The 17,486-nt window shown below is 43.1% G+C and overlaps 1 protein-coding gene across 1 annotated transcript in view; it reads right to left on the reverse strand.

The window, feature by feature from the left end:
- The window catches only part of LOC308291914 (membrane-associated guanylate kinase, WW and PDZ domain-containing protein 1-like), a gene marked incomplete at its 3' end in the record, with an annotated part of 183,682 nt that overhangs the window by 55,607 nt on the left and 110,589 nt on the right, over positions 1 to 17,486 (reverse strand). The window contains exons 4-6 of the mRNA XM_080734060.1: positions 13,624 to 13,743; positions 8,391 to 8,645; positions 3,090 to 3,321 (exon numbers count right to left, since the gene is read on the reverse strand). Coding sequence (XP_080590186.1) covers positions 3,090 to 3,321; positions 8,391 to 8,645; positions 13,624 to 13,743 — 607 coding nt within the window. The remainder of the gene's footprint in view (positions 1 to 3,089; positions 3,322 to 8,390; positions 8,646 to 13,623; positions 13,744 to 17,486) is intronic.

Below are 17,486 nucleotides of genomic sequence, written 5' to 3' on the forward strand. Positions count from 1 at the left end.
AATGTTGGCTTGTTAAATTTTACAAAGTTTTTAAACAAGGCAAAAAAAAACACCCAACACACAACTCTGCATTTTTTTGCCTGCAACTCTGGAAAAAAAGAGGGAGCCAAAAGTAGCTGTAAATAAGCAGACTTGGCAACATTGCCCATGATATACAGTAGTCTAGACATGTCCAAGGTGGGACCTGGGAGGGGGTAAATCATGACACAGGAGCTCAGCACTTCCTAAAATGTATTATTGATGCCCCCGCCGCTACAGTCATGTGAAATTCATACATTGGACTTTTCTGAGTGCTTTGAATATTAAACCATGGCCAGAAAAAAGGCTATTTCACAGAAGAAACGCCGTTGTGAGGAAACATTTGTAACTCAAATATTTGCTTCTGGAACAACATATTTTGAGATGGGGGTCCACAGCCAAATACATGTAATTTTGGGGGTCCTTGACATGAAAAGGTTTGAGAACCACTGATTTAGAAGAAGGATTTAGAAGACGCTTATAGAATCGGGTCAAAAATATTCAAAGACTTGCACAAATGTTCACAGTTTTTCAAAAATAGCAGATCTACAAGCTTGCAGCACGGCACCAGCTTGTATATCTGCTATTTTTTAATAGTTAAAGCTTCTGCCCAGACTGGAATACATGAATTATTATCTACATTTAGATTGTTTCTGATAAGTTTGATCTCAATCAGGGTTCGGGAACCCGTGTCCCTACTTTGTCAAAATGATGTCACAATGGGTGCCCGCTGGCCTACCGGTCCAGGCGCATACCACATAGGCTCTGATGCCTGACAGTGTGTCGCGGGTTTGAGTCCCGTTCCCGACGACCTTTGCTGTGTGTCACTCTCCATCTCTCTCCCCATGTCCTGTCAGTCTACTGTCCTATCAATACAGGCATAACAGCCCAAAAAACGAATCTTTATAAAAAGAAAAATGTCTAAGTCACAAAAAAAAAAATAAGCACAACAAGGTAGCAATTAAGAGCTCTGTCCAGCTTCCCCTGGCAAAAACATCCCTCCAAGGGATGAATGTCAACATAAACTGTGGAACAGAACCAACATACAGCCAGGGAGATGAGTCTGTCTGCAACAACAACAAAAAAGAAAAAAGAAAGAAAACTGTGCCGTGGATGGAAAAAGTTATTTACAGAGGTGACCTGTAAAAATGGTTGAGAACCACTTGCCCCTTGAAACTGCTTGAAAGCCAGTATTGTATTTATCATTTTAAAAATGATTTACACTAGTGAAAACAGACGATCTACAAGTTGTGCTTGTAGATCTGCTGTTTTCACTACTGTTGTGCGACAGCCTTGTATGATGAAGCAGGGCTTTACTTTGCGAAGAAACATGCAAATTTGAAACTTGGAGATACAAGGTTTCTTCCCGACAGTGACGATATTTACACCCCCGTATTATGTTGGTGTGCCCATGGATTCTTGGGACATGAAAAGTGTGCCCATGCAGAAAAAAGGTTGAGAACCACTGTTCTAGAGTATACACTATCATCTTACCTGCTCTGTCTAGCATGGTCTGTTTTGATAGGTAGCAGTAGACTATAGTACAGTACTTAAAGGGATATTACACTTTCAAAACTTTTTTTTCGTCTAATCAGGCTTGTATGAACACCCTGAACAGTTTTTAATTTGCTTCATTCAGTATTTAGATATTTGATGTAAATGTTACCAGGCCCTGCAGGCCCAGGGCCTCTCCCCACACACACTCATTGTAACTTCAAACTCCATTTTAACCATGATAGATTCATTAAAAACACCCATTATTTTTTCTGGTGACTCATACTACCCTCCTAATACGTGAGCAGGCCGTGTTTTTTCCATAACGTTTTTCATGTATTTTTTATATATTTTTATTGTATTACATCTTTTCCATTTTCCCAAAGAATTATAAAAAATACATGAAAAACGATATGGAAAAAACACGGTCTGCTCACGTATTAGGAGGGTAGTATGAGTCACCAGAAAAAATAATGGGTGTTTTTAATGAATCTATCATGGTTAAAATGGAGTTTGAAGTTACAATGAGTGTGTGTGGGGAGAGGCCCTGAGCCTGGAGGACCTGGAACATTTACATCAAATATCTAAATACTGAATGAAGCAAATTAAAAACTGTTCAGGGTGTTCATACAAGCCTGATTAGACAAAAAAAAAGTTTTGAAAGTGTAATATCCCTTTAACAGGCGTTAGCTGCACACCTCAATGCTACGTAGCCCGGGTCATTTGCAATTCACTGCAGGTGTGATTGTTTTTGTTGGATCGTGTGAATGGTTGTTTTTGTTTTTGATCAATTGTTCACCTCAACAGCCCAGTCTGATTTACGGTTGATCAATAAAAGAGGTGGTTGCCCCCCAACCTGCTCTAGACCTGTGGTTCTCTACCATTTTTTTACATGTCACCTCTGTAAATAACTTTTTCATCCACGGCACCCCTGATTTATTTATTTTTTTAGCACACTGATTTTTTTTTAGGGTCCACACTCTAAACCAGGGGTCTTCAACTTTTTCAGGCCAGGGACCCCTTAGTTGAGAGAGAGATGAAGCAGGGACCCCCACAACCTTTTCAGTAATTCCATAGTTTCATTGTTTGACAGCACGATCATCAGTATTTATTTCAGTGTTTTCCGATATCTAAACACTTGAAAGTCTGCTGTTTTCCTCAAATTTCATATTTCACTCCCTCTCAGAGTCTGCTCTTTTTCCCCTCAACACCAAAGCTCTTTGCCGAAAATAGCCGATCTACAAGCTCACAACGCCTCGCGCTGAGAGGCGCTGTGAGCTTGTAGATCTGCTATTTTTGGCTAAAGTTCTCATAATATGGACACTAGGGCTCAGGTGGTTAATATAAAAAATAAGAAAAAAAAAGTTTCTATCACTCAAAGATTTGGAGGACCCCCTGTAGTAACTCTGAGGACCCCCTAGGGGTCCCGGACCCCCTGTTGAAGACCCCTGCTCTAAACACTTGAGGGCATACGTACTCTATGAAGTAGAGCTCTCACAATGGGGTTTTTAGGGTATATATACGTACTCTATGAAGTAGAGCTCTCACAATGGGGTTTTTAGGGTATATATACGTACTCTATGAAGTAGAGCTCTCCGTTCTCCGTGTAGGCCATCTCCCAGTTCTCGGGCAGCGGTCCCAGGGGGTCCTCGGGGGACGCCTGGGGCTCGGCGAGCGTCTGCTGCCCGCTGTCGGCCGTGGAGGTGGCGGCATTGTTGAGGCCGTAGGAGGGGGCGTTGTCGCGCGCCGGGTACGGCCGGAGGATGCCGGCGCCGCCGCCTCGGAGCTCGTCCGCGTCGCTAGGGTTACCTGAGCACAACAAGGAGGGAGAGGGGAAGAGGCTACGCACTAAGGATCCTGGGTAATGGAAAACAACAACAACAACCACAAGGGGGAGGAGCCACACAACGAGGAAGAGACAGAGATGGATTTACGTCTCGCACATGAAGAAAAAGATGAACGTTTTAAAAATAAGCAAGCTATGGTTGACTGGTTGAAACGGGGTGGAAGTGGGATTTATTTGTCAAAGGACAACTTTGTTTTTTTTTACGACGAGGGTTCATATTTTGCATTGTAAACAGAGAAAAGAAAAGATGAGTGTTGAAATGTTTTCATTTACTTATTTCTATCGTTTTAGCCATTTTGATTTCAGTGCCTGGGGGCATGCGTACGTGGCTAAATATGTCTTTTTAGACACAAGCCCAAGATGCACCGCAATATTTCATGGGCAGATATGACTTACTTACTTTGTTACTGTAAATAGTACTAGTAAGCCTCCTAAAGAGCGAGGTTGCGCCATGTCTTGGCCATCTGGCCAGTGATGTATATCGGACCAGTTATACAGTATGGAGACCCCTGGTACCCATATATGGAGATCCATGTACTGTATATGGAGATATGCTGTGAGAGCCCAAACATGCTTATTCGGGGTCAGGCGATACCCGCCCGAACGGACAAACAGACGTATACGGACAAGCTGTGACAGTTCTGATAGTAAACTGCGACCTACAGTCGCAAAAAAGAAATCTCCGGCTTATTGTGTCTAAAAAGACATGTTTAGCCACTTGTACACATGCCCCCACCCACTGAAATCAAAATCAATAAAACAATATAAAGAAGTAAATGAAACCATTTTAACGCTCATCTTTTCTTCTCAATCTACAAGCACACAACGCCTCGCACCACGAGGTGTTGTGTGCTGGTAGATCGGCTATTTTTACAATTTTAAATCATTTTTTTAAATAATAAATACAAAACGAACGGTTTTGGACATTCAAGGTTTTCACCCGACAGCGACGATATATAGATTTCTTTTAACAATAAACATTGCATTTTAACCCCCAAAAAATATCACTTACAGCACCTATAATGTATGCTGTGTTTGGATGACATTCATACTTAAATCCCCTCCCAACCTCCACAGCCTTTTGTGAGAGCCTCCAACACAACTCTAAATGCACCGACCGACCGACGCGCTGAATGGTGGGGGATCAGGAAAATGCTAATTTCTTTAGTCAACTTCCCAGGTCCAAAAACTCCCTGCTATTTTAGCTCTCTCTCTCTCTCTAGCCTCAGTCTCCTCCCACAGGCGTTAGATAGACCCCCCCATCCCCCATCCTTGGCCCATGCACTGTCCTCTGGTCCACTTCCGCGGGCCTTTCAGGGGGTGATCCACATGCTAATTCAGCCCCTCTGGAAGCCTGGCATGGAGGCTGCCAGGCAGGGAGAAACACAGTAGACCGGAGCACAGGTTCACACCGTGCAACAAGTAGACATCAAGAAACTGTCTAGCGACTGTCTGTCTTACGGGACAACTTTGTTTTTTTACAACATGGGTTGGGTTCATATTTTAGATTGTAAAGAATGAAAATAAAAGATGAGTGTTAAAATGTTTTCATTTACTTCTATCTATCGTTTTAGGGATTTTAACGATTTTGATTTGCATGCATGGCCCCAGGTTGGGGGCATCCATGCAAGTGGCTAAATATGTCTTTTTTAGAGACAATAAGCCCATTCCCAAGATGCACCTCAATCTTTCATGGGCAGATGTGAGCTATGGGGCGTGGTGTAAATAGTAACAAAGAAATTGCTGGCTTATTGTGTCTAAAAAATTACATATTTAGCCTCTTGTACTCATGCCCCACCCACTGAAATCAAAATCATGAAAATCACTAAAACGATAGAAAGCAGTAAATGGAACATTTTAACACCCATCTTTTATTTTCTCTAATTACTATCTTTAAAAAAAATGTCTGTATAAACAAGATCACAGCATTCTTTTTTGGATGCAGCAGTTAATCAAACTAAATCGATTGAATCGATTATTTTAAATGATTATTAAAAGACTTGAATCACTGGTTTCTTTGAGAACTGGTCAGAAATCAGGAAACCACAACAAGGCACAAGGGGAAGAGAATGCATATTCCCATACAAAGGAGGTGTCATTCACTGCTGCTGTTTTCCCCTTTCTCCTTACATATGTTGTTTTGTATGTGTTGTTGATGACATGTATTATTGTGTAAATGTATTATGCTACAAGTCCCCAGGTCTTTTGTTGTCATCCTTTTAGCCTTAATGTCTGACTGGACCACATGCCGTTTACATTTCTTAAAGTATTCAATCAATCCATCAATCCTCCTTGGATGTCGGCTATTTTCGGTGTTTGATACCACACTGAACTAAGCATAATCAAGTCAATACTGGAGATGTGGTGTAACGGCATGGATTTATATATACAGAAAGGGCAATTCTTTCAACATAAGATGCTGCATTCAAGTCCAGGAGAGTTTGGACAAGGCAATTCTCTTGAATGCTGCTTAGAGGTATGGCATGGAAAGAGGGCATTTGCATTTCTTTCACCATAGTGAAGAACTGCATTCATGGTCTGGAGAGGGCACTTTTTACAGACGGATAGAAGGGCAGGGGCTCAAGCCCCCTTTAATGTCTATGCGTGCACGTGCCTGAGCTCAGAGCACTGTAGGCTATTTTTTTTGCTAATGTTCCCACAGGAATATGGACGCTTGGGTTCAAGTGGTCAACCTGTTCCCTGTCTATCCCGCTAACCACAACAACAACAGCAGTAGTGCTCCTCCTCACAGGCAGGGGGCAGTGTGCGGAGGCTCTCAGAAGAAAAATTAATCAGCATAACAAAGACACAATGATGTAACCGCCAGACACCTGACAATACACACAGCAGAGGAAGAGAGTAAACACATTCCATTATGCCCCGAGTACAAGCACACGCACACACGCACATGCACACACACACACACGCACGCACATGCACGCACGCACGCACGCACGCACGCACGCAAGCACGCACGCACGCACACACACACACACGCACACACACACACACACTACACTTGTGCGGACCTCAGAGTTTTTGGGGCGACATTGAAAATGGCTGAAAATAGCCAAACAGTAGCCGGAGAAATTGCATCTATGATCTGCAAGCTCACAACGCGCAGTGCTGCGACGCGTCGTGAGCTTGTAGATCTGCTATTTTTCTATGTATAAGACACCCCGAGCACCTAAAAACCATCACATAACATTTTTCTTGTTGTGAGGACTGGGAAATTGTACTATGCTTGTGGGGACATATTTTGTCCATCAACTACTGACAGCTATTAAACACACAGGGGCGTTACACCAAATTCTGGGCCCTGGGTACAAGGATTCACTGCGGGCCCCCCACGAATGTTCTTCATAGGGGGAGAGTGCTTAAGAATAGCAGAATCAGTAGATATTTTTAAACCTGATATTAAAACCTATTTATTTTCCCTTGCCTATATAACAATGATTAATATGACAGATATTCAATGGGGTTTCTTTTATTTTTTCTGCACATTTGAGTGTTCTTATTATATGTACTTGTTCTTATCTTAATTTTCATTTTATTTTGCATCCCTTTTATTACTTTTATGATCTTTCTTTTTTGTGCAAAGCACTTTGAGTTGCATTTTATGACTGAAAGATTCTATATAAATAAAGATCATTATTGCGCAAACACACAATAAGCGCACACACGCACACACACTGGGGCATTAACGACTTGTGAAGTCGACTAGACTCAAATACAGGTTGAGTTGAAGTCGACTTGTGTCGACTGCGTGAACGGAGGACAAAACCCGACTTACCGCTGGACTTCATAGAATAGCCTAAAGCGTTCCTTTCTCCCTTCTTTTGTTTTGATGTTAATATTATAGATTCCATTGCAAGCAGCATCATTGTATAATAATAATCCTCCAGTACATAATGTGGGATCCAAGACATGAAGTTGGTCGTTAATTAATGGCTGAGTGAGAACTGCCGGTGATCATTCCATTGAAAATCACACCCGTGTGAAGTGGAGCTGTGTGTGTGTGTGTGTGTGTGTGTGTGTGTGTGTGTGTGTGTGTGTGTGTGTGTGTGTGGATCATGTGTACCGATTTTTGTGACATTTGAAGAAAATATGTAGGAAAAGGAGCAAAAAGTGTGTTTTGGAGAAAATTCAAGATGGCGGAAAATCTATCATGGCGCAAATGGGCGTGGCCTATATGGGGAGATGCGTCATGACCCAAGGAATCCAGGGAAAAAATATTTTTAATTTTCCGACCTACGGTTCAAGAGTTACAGGCCAAAACGTAAAGTGGGGTGTTATGGCGCCACCATGCGGCCAAATGACACAATTATTTTTTATTTAATCCTTGAAATCATTATGAACCTCCTCTCCAAGTCTTGAAACTCTAGCCCCTATGGTTTGCGAGAGACAAATAATTGAATGTGAGTTTTTGCGATTCCCATTATAAGTCAATGGGGAAAATTAATTCACTAATAAATTAATATCAATTAAACTATAGAACCTTTCTCTTAGAAAAGTAATAGCCCACGATTCCCGAGTAAGCCGGTCGATTTGACATATGGCGCGAGTGTGTGGTGGCAAAACTGTGGGACTAGTGGCGTGCCGAAGTTTAGGAAGTTCAGGCTACATACAGACAGACAGACAGACAGACAGACACACAGACAGACCCACACGGCCACGTATAGGGAGCCTGTGCTTCACACAGCTCCAAAAAACACAGTTGGAAAAGGAGAGAATCATTCTGTCTGTCCATTTTTCAACTTTCCCTGGTGGAAGTCGACTTGTGTAATGGTTGTTTATTGCCCTAACACACGCACGCACGCGCGCGCAAACACACACACACACACACACACACACACACACACACACACACACACACACACACACACACACACACACACACACACACACACACACACACACACACACACACACACACACACACACACACACACACACACACACACACAGAACGACCCATTCAAAACATTCCCCAGGACAACGTCATCATGGCGGACATTTCTTTTTTGCTCACCTGTAAAACTGTTGTTCATTTCCGTGGCCTGCTCGTCCTCATCGTCGTCTGCAGGGGGCGCTAGTCTAACGTGTTGCATGTCATTGTAGGACTTGGTGCGCGTGGGGGGGTTGCTGTGGTGGTGGGGGCGTGGCAGGGGGGCGGGGCCAGCGCCGGGGTTAGGCTCACACTGCTGCGCTGCTGCTGCTATCACTGTCCCAGTGCCGGGAGGCTGTGGGGGATGATGCCATGGCTGGGGGGTCCCATAGTAGTTACCTAGGCAACCAGGAGAAAGCAAGAAGAGTCGGGGGGCACGTTAGCACAGTGGCGTCAGTTCAGCAAAAGCTAAGGTATGGCAACATGACGCGCGCGTGCAAGACACCAGTCATGTTGCCATACCTTAGCAACAGGTAGCCATAAATTATAGCCCTTGCCAAAACTGTTCTCTAGCAAGTTGGCAACTCCCCGACATGTGTCAGTCCATATGTTTCCAATAAAGAAGTGTTTACTCAAGCTTGTCTTGGAATCGCATTGCTTTTCATTGTTTACCAAAATGTTGGGTGAAAATGGCCGCACATATCATGTGACGTTGATGCCCTTCCCCATTCGCTCATACTAAGACATGACGTTTTGTAGGTGGAAGCATTCCGACGAGGAAACGCAAGACTCCGAGACAAGCTTGAGTAAACACTTCTTGGAAACATATGGACTGAAACATGGCACAGTGTTGCCTGGTGGCTAGAGAACAACAATTCGGCAAAGCGGTGAGCACCTTATATATTGCATTTGTGCATGTTTGGAGCAGTTTAGAGAAAAAAGGGGCTCAACCAGCAGTCATGCCCCGCTCTCCGCTGCTCTTGAAGAGAGAAAATGTCTTCAAAATAAGTCATACAAGGGTTATAATGTATGGCTAAGCAACAGTCATGATGAATTCATTTTAAGAAGTACATTTTATTATTTTCTCTGTAGCCAAGGTATGGTAGCTGCCATACCTTGTCATACCCAATTGACACCTCTGTGTCAGCATGCTTTGAGAGAGAAAGAAGCCCCTTTTCCACTATAGGGCCGAACCAGAACTAGAACCAGAAGTTTCTAGAACCGAGAACCTTCAAGAACTTGTGAAGTTCCGGAACCAAGTTCCGCTTATGTTTCCATATGACCAGACCCAACCGGGAAAGTAAAACAAATAAAAATAAAAACAGCTGGTATGTCATACACAACATAAACTGCCGCCTGTGCACATCTTACGTCATTTATCATGGGACAAAGAGAGAGATGAAGATATACAATATCTACATATTGTAAAGACTTTTCAGATTCAACTTTTTCATTTATTTCATAGGTGGATTCATAGACTTGTTTGACAACAGCTTGTACATCTGCTATTTTCACAATATTTAAACTAAATATAATGCCTCAACTCCAACATTCCAAGTGCTTATCAGGGTGGGGACAGGGTCCTCAGTTCAAATATGATTGTTTTGGGGGTCACGGCCTGAAAAGGTTGAGAACCACTGGCCTATATGAAGATCAGGCTGAAAATGAGAGAAGTGTGACTCATCAAATCGTTATCGGTTAACAACACAACACATTTACAAATCCTGTGTAAATCTGCTGGAAACCCAGCACTATGATCAAAGCTGTTCTGATTGAATCATGGGAGCACTGACTGAATGTTTACTGCATGCAGCGACATGAGTCACGCTGCCTCCTGTTGGCAGGGATGAGCATAGCGCCTGTGGTCAGGTATTTGACATTGTCTGCAGGGAAGGCAGGAATGTGCCAGCCACACACACACACACACACACACACACACACACACACACACACACACACACACACACACACACACACACACACACACACACACACACACACACACACACACACACACACACACACACACACACACACACACACACACACACAGTTACAACTGCTGCCAATAGCACATTAATGCTGTGACATTCTGTCTGCCTGCCTCGCATGCACACACGCACGCACACACAGTGTATTACTATACTAATGAGGACATCAAACCATACATTTATACAATGGTATCAAAGCCGTTTTGACCAGTGTTTCCATTTTTATCCACAACCCTAAATAAAAACACTCTAGGCTATATATATATTATATATATTAATTACCGTATTTTCCGGACTATAAGGCGCACTTAAAAGCCTTTAATTTTCTCAAAAAACTACAGTGCGCCTTATAGTCCAGTGCGCCTTATATACGGATCATTCATTGACATTGACATTCCCTTTAGCACAGCTCCATCTGTTGGATGCATAACGCAACGATAGCGTCTATTATGTGCGCCTTATAGTCAGGTGCGCCTTATATATGAAAACAGTTTGAAAATAGACCATTCATTGACAGTGCGCCTTATAGTCAGGTGCGCCTTATAGTCCAGAAAATACTGTAATAAAAGATAAAAAAAAAAAATCCATATACAGTATGGGCATTCCCAGTCCAGATGATGCCCTGTTAGGATACCCCCTTATGCCCATATATGGAGATCCCCAGGCATCAAACCCAGGCCCTAACTTTCCAAGGCCCTGCTTGGCTTTACCAATTAACATACGTTTTAAGCCCATATATGGAGATCCCTGTCCCAATGTCATTAATATGGGACATAATTATTGGGGAATGCCCATATTTGGTAATGCCCATATATGGGCATGATTTGACATAACATTTTTGACTATCATGCAGGGGTCTCCATATATGGGTAACTGGTCCGATATACATCACTGGCCAGATGGCCAAGAATTGGCGCAACCTCGCTATTTAGGGTGAGGTCGCATGTCACCCTGAGGCCTCTTACTAGTATTATACTACAGGTAGTTCTCCTGACCTAGCAATTGGTTGAAATAGTCTCTCCGGCCGTGCTGAAATGAGCATGACATCACACCTAGCCGTTAATAGAAGATTTGAGAAGGGAATAATCACGTTATCAGTTTGTTGTGCAGCGGATTAGACAGACTGATGGAGACTTGTCAGCAGCAGCAGCGCTGTTTCAACTGCAGTAGGCTAAGCGGCTAGGCTAGAGCTGTTTGCACGGGAAGATCACAGACGTAGTATAGCTAAATCTGGCCGATGACCCGGTCATCAAATGATTGGCATAGGAATGCAACAAAAACAAAACAAAAAAATACATCTCTGTGAATTCTAGGAATACATTCCTGTGTTGACTGTGCATAGCTGACTAGGATGGAGTCTACGCACCTGTATTTTAAAATCAGTTACCAGTAAGAATCCCTAATCGGGAGATAAGCGACCGTCAGGTCCCATGTATGTTGTCTGCAAGCAGCCTCATGGTGGCGCTAGAAGAGGGGCATGTGAGAAATCAGGAGCGGAGGTTGTGGTTTGCCAGCCAAGGAATGTGTGTGCAAAGTTTGGCATAGATAGGGGTAACGGTGCCGGAGAGTGTGACGTGACGGACAGACAGAGGGACAGAACCACTGCCCAAAACCAAACCTCTAAATGTCAAATCATATTTTCCCCAAAGAAATGCGGGGCAATCAGGGCCGGACTGGGACATAAATTCGGCCCTGGCATCTTGGCCCAGACCGGCCCACCACAACCGGCGCGAACCAAACAATAGAAGATCTACAAGCCCACAACATGTTGAGGCAGCGATGCTTGTATCAGCTGTTAAATGTTTGAGTGGGCCACAGTAGACTGTGATTGGGCTACTAGGCCATTATTCAGATGATATACAAGCCAGTGGGCCAATCATGTGATGTCTCTCTGCTCTGTGGGCCGGTGCTATTGATGGATTGGCTCTCTCCACTTAGTCGCTGCTCAGCTCAAAAACTACCGTAACTATCCTAAATTTACAAAATTGTTATTTTGATCAACGTTTGCCTGTTATGTCTCCTATGGTACTAATATCATTCAATACAGCATGGAATTGTGGACACAATCTTAACCAACAACAATAACATATTCTAAGTCTTGAGTCTAAGAGGCTAAATCTCATCAAATGGTGGTCCATGGCTCAAATGCCGAATAAATAATGGACCTTGATATGAAAAAAGTTTGAAAACCACTGCTTTACAAGACCAGAAAATGGTCCCTCACAATGTCAAATTCTCAAAATCATTTGGAACATTTGGCTCTCACAAGTATAGCAATAAAAGCACACACGCACACACACACACACACACACACACACACACACACACACACACACACACACACACACACACACACACACACACACACACACACACACACACACACACACACACACACACACACACACACACACACACACACACACACACACACACACACACACACACACACACACACAGTTCCAATCAGAGTGCATTGGGCAGATGTGAAGTGACCCGCTGTCTCCTGAATCCGTCTCCCCCCGTCATCCACACTCTCCAAAGCCTCACCTGACCTCAATCCATCCCCCATCATGTCCTCTAAGGCCCTGTTACCCAAACACTGGGTCGGGACCCATGTGTGGGTCGCAGACATAATTGTATGGGTCTTTTTTTATTTTTTTATAATTCTTTAAAAATGTGTTATTTTTTTTTTACTTTTCAGGTAGAAAATCTTACATCTTTCAAAAGTAATTAATAAAATCTAAGGAATTCCATGAAATAAAGCACATTTTATGGCAGCGGTTCTTCAAACGTTAGTCAAACACATTCAGCCCACTGAGAGCCCCCAGAATTTCAAAATGTTGTGACAGGGAGGGGAGGGACCCCCCCAGAATTTCAAGATTAGTTTCCCCCAAACTTCCATAAATTGCCGATATACAAGCTCACGGCGCGCCACTTCATGCTGCGCCAAGAGCTTGTACATCGGCAATTTTTTGAATAGCCAATGTATAAATGGCTAAAATAATTGTGATACTGTATTAAAACATGTGCAGGGGGACCCCCTCGTGCTGGGGGACCCCCTCCTGCTTGCTTTGCCTACTGTAAAATCACTCTGGATTAAGAGGGTCTGCTAAATCACTGGTTCTCAACCTGTGGGTCGGTCCCCAAATTATTTTTGGGGGTCCCCAGATAATTAACTTAATGTACAACATTGTTTTCTCTCCGAACAGTAAACAAACCAACATAACTGCTATTTTCACAATAGAACCGTGTTATACAAAATGTTATGCCTCAACTGTTCAGGGTGGGGGGGTCCCCTGTTAAAATATGATTATTTTGGGGGTCACAGCCTGAAAAGGTTGAGAACCACTGTGCTAAATGCCTAGATAGTGAATGGACTGTACCTTCGTATGTTCCTATCTCCAGCAGCGTTCCTCTCTCCTCCAGCTCCAGAAACTCCTCCACAGACAGGAAGTTGTAATCCACCCCTGGAACCTCTCCGTCTCGAGGAGCCCGGGTCGTACCTGCACAGAACCAAAGAGAAAAAAAAATGTCAGAATTACGGGTCATTTCCTGACAATCTTGCAATCTTTCCTCCGCCAACGTTGCAATGCGTGATTTATGCATCCGTGGTGCGACGGTTGTTGTCGCCACGCCGGCTATAGCTGATCTACAAGATCTATACTATCAATAACAGTCAGTGTAATTGATGTAATGGATATACAGTAGCGGTGGTTGATTTTTATCAGCTGGCAACAGAAACAAGGAAAGCAGAGCCCTGTCCCATACTGTAAACACACTTCCAAGTCTAATGTCATATCTATCACTTTACGCCGTGAAATCTTAAGCACTTAAACCCTCTGGACTTAGGGCCTGTGCACACCACGCCGTCTTCCTGAGAAAACGCCAAAATAAAATGGTATGGCATTTTCGGGGTTGAAAACGCAACAAAGTTCAGACCAGGTTCTAGGGTGGACTACTGAAAAATGTTTTGATCAACTGTACATCAGGGTACTCCATATATGGGCATACAAGGGTCAATGACAGAATGTGATGTCACAATGTGATGTCATGGATATCCAGGGTTTGAACTTTGATGTCAACAATGTGACAACAGCTATAGACTAAAGACATTGATATACAGACAAGATGTGACCTTTTTCATAGTTAACTGCGACCTATGGTCGTAACTAGGAGAATCATTATTACAGAAAAACAGTTGGGTGGGTAACTTCTTTTGGAAAGCTGGCGGTGCTCTTTTATGGCGTATACCCCCAACTTTATTAAACATTATCCAGCACCTGGATCCAGACCACAGGGCAGGTTGTAGCCATGCAGCAGCACCTGGATCCATTCCAGACCACAGGGCAGGCCGCAGCCATGCAGCAGGTGAGTGGACATGTAAAGTTGTTTTAGTTTGACATGCAAGCGCGCACTGTGCACACACACACTGCACACACACACACACACACACTGCACACAGTTCAGGTCAGACAAAAGTATTAGCAGGTCTACAATATATTCGTTAAGCAATTAAGGTTAAGGTAACTTGTACTTCAAAGTTGTACTCAAGTACAACTTGGCATAGCTCAGGGGTGGAGAAACCGTTATTAGAGTACGAAGGGTTCCCGAAGGGTTCCCAGTTAGAATCCGGGCTCCCCCTGAGTTAATGTCGAAGAGTCCTTGAGCAAGACTCTGAACCCCTAATTGCTCCTGGTGAGTAGGTTGGTGCCTTGCATGGTTTCCTCCGCTACCGGTGTATGAATGTGTGCGTGAATGGGTGAATGTAATGCACAATCTATGTAAAGCGCTTTGGATAAAAGCGCTATATAAATGCACCATTTACCATTTACCATTTACAGGACTTTAGTAAATGTACATACATTCCAGTACTAACTGGAGGTGTGATGAATGAACAGTGGCTGATGTCAGCGAACAGGAAAAAATAAAGAAAAGAAAAGCCTGTGACATCACTGTCTGGCACAGCAAACCACTGCCCTCAAAAGACACACACACACACACACACACACACACACACACACACACACACACACACACACACACACACACACACACACACACACACACACACACACACACACACACACACACACACACACACACACACACACACACACACACACACACACACACACACACACACACACACACACACACACCATCGTCTGCTCTGGAAAGGTGGACTGGTGTCAAAAAATGTTAATTGCCAGGGTTAACGACCTCCACACTGATCCCCCATTGGAGTTAATGATTAGTGGACTGAGGCGGTGTGTTGCTTTGTGGCGGACAAAAGAACTACTTAAAGACTTTCTACTTAAGTAAAAGTATCAATACTGCAATAATGCTCAATAATGTTGGTAAGTAAAAGTCCTTAAACCTGATGTCAATTCTACAAATGCCTTCTATATCAGAAGTTCTCACACTTTCAAGATATTTCAAACATGTAAAAGAAAAAAATGTACTAACTTGCAGCGTGGCACGAAATCTGCTATTTTGGAATAGCTACAATCTACGATGCCACAGTTGCTTTGCCCGTTTTAACGGGTTAAAAAATTAAAACCACATTATTGGCATCAAAATGTACTTACATTGCCAAATGATAAAGTACCAATTGTTTTCAAAATCGCTCAAACTTGATCAGATCTAGAGCAGATCTACAAGCCCACAACCTGTTGCATTGAAACAGTGCATGATTTGCAAAAAATAATGTTATTCTGTCCAAATAACTTGTAACTAAAGTTTTCAAATAATTGTAATGGAGTAAAACATTTGAGGCAATTCTTTAGTTTAATTTTTTTTTGTCTCTGAGGTATGGAGTAGAATTATATGTTGGATTCATGTTAATGTGTTCAGACATTTAACCAGGCATGTGCAAACATAGACATCTAAGGGGGCTTGAGCCCCTGCTCTTTTATCCGTCTGTAAAAAGTGCCCTCTCCAGACCATGAATGCAGTTTTTATTATGCTGAAAGAAATGCAAATGCCCCTATTTCCATGCCATACCTGAAGGCAGCATTCAAGAGAATTGCCATGTCCAAACTCTCCTGAACTTGAATGCAGCATCTTATGCTGAAAGAATTGCCCTCTCTCAGTGTAGAAATGCATGCCGTTACGCTACATCTCCAGTATTGATTTGATTATGCTTAGTTCAGTGTGGTATCAAGCACTGAAAATAGCTGACATCCAAAGCTCACAACGAGTGTCGCGCTGTGACCTGTTTTCAAGCTGCGTGTCCCGGTGTCCCGACAAATATCTCTAAAACACTAATATGTCTCGGTTTTCAACATTCACGACAAAATTGTCCCGGTTTCGCCAGAATTAAAATAATAGCAGCTGTTTTCAGTGGTTACATAGACATTTAACATGTTCTTTTCATGTAAACATGCTCACCTAACCAATCAGAAAACATGAACAAATTCATTGCTTGTCTGAATTCAACACTGAGGCTGTTTGTCAATCACTCACGCAAGTGTGCGGTAATGTTGGGCACGCAAGTGTGCGGTAATGTGCGCATTGCTTTTTAGGTAACAGTGGTTTGCGTCCCGGTTTGAGCGGCAGAAAATATGGTCACCCTACCCATGCCCTACACGTCATCATAATTACGATAAGATAAGATGTTTATTTGTCACTGTACGAAACACACAACGAAATGTCGTTTAGTAATAACCTACAATGTCACACAAAAAAGTATCACCAATAGCAGATATGCAGAATCAAAACTTGTCGCATCTCCCAACTGCGTTTTGAGCTTGAGCTTTTTTTATTTTTGCTATGTTAAGGAATTTGAAATGAAAAGTAAAATGTATTTGTAATATTTTTGGACATAATGGGTTTTCCACCCGAAAGAGACGAACAGTGACAGAAGTCTGCCCCCCCACCCAGCAGACAATGCTGACGGGACGCCATTGTTTGTGTCTTTCACAAAAGACACACACACACACACTCTTTTCACAATAGACACGCACAAGAAGAGTTTCTACACCTGCCAGATGGCTGATGGGAGTTGTAACCCATCTGTGACCGGTGCAAGAGCACACACACACACACACACACACACACACACACACACACACACACACACACACACACACACACACACACACACACACACACACACACACACACACACACACACACACACACACACACACACACACACACACACACACACACACACACACACACACACACAATATATATGACATCATCGCACACGTTTAGTACAACATCCAGGCACTGTCCGGAA

Source organism: Nannobrachium achirus (genome assembly GCF_963921795.1).
Source record: "Nannobrachium achirus genome assembly, chromosome: 9".
In the NCBI taxonomy this organism is placed as follows: Eukaryota; Metazoa; Chordata; class Actinopteri; order Myctophiformes; family Myctophidae; genus Nannobrachium; species Nannobrachium achirus.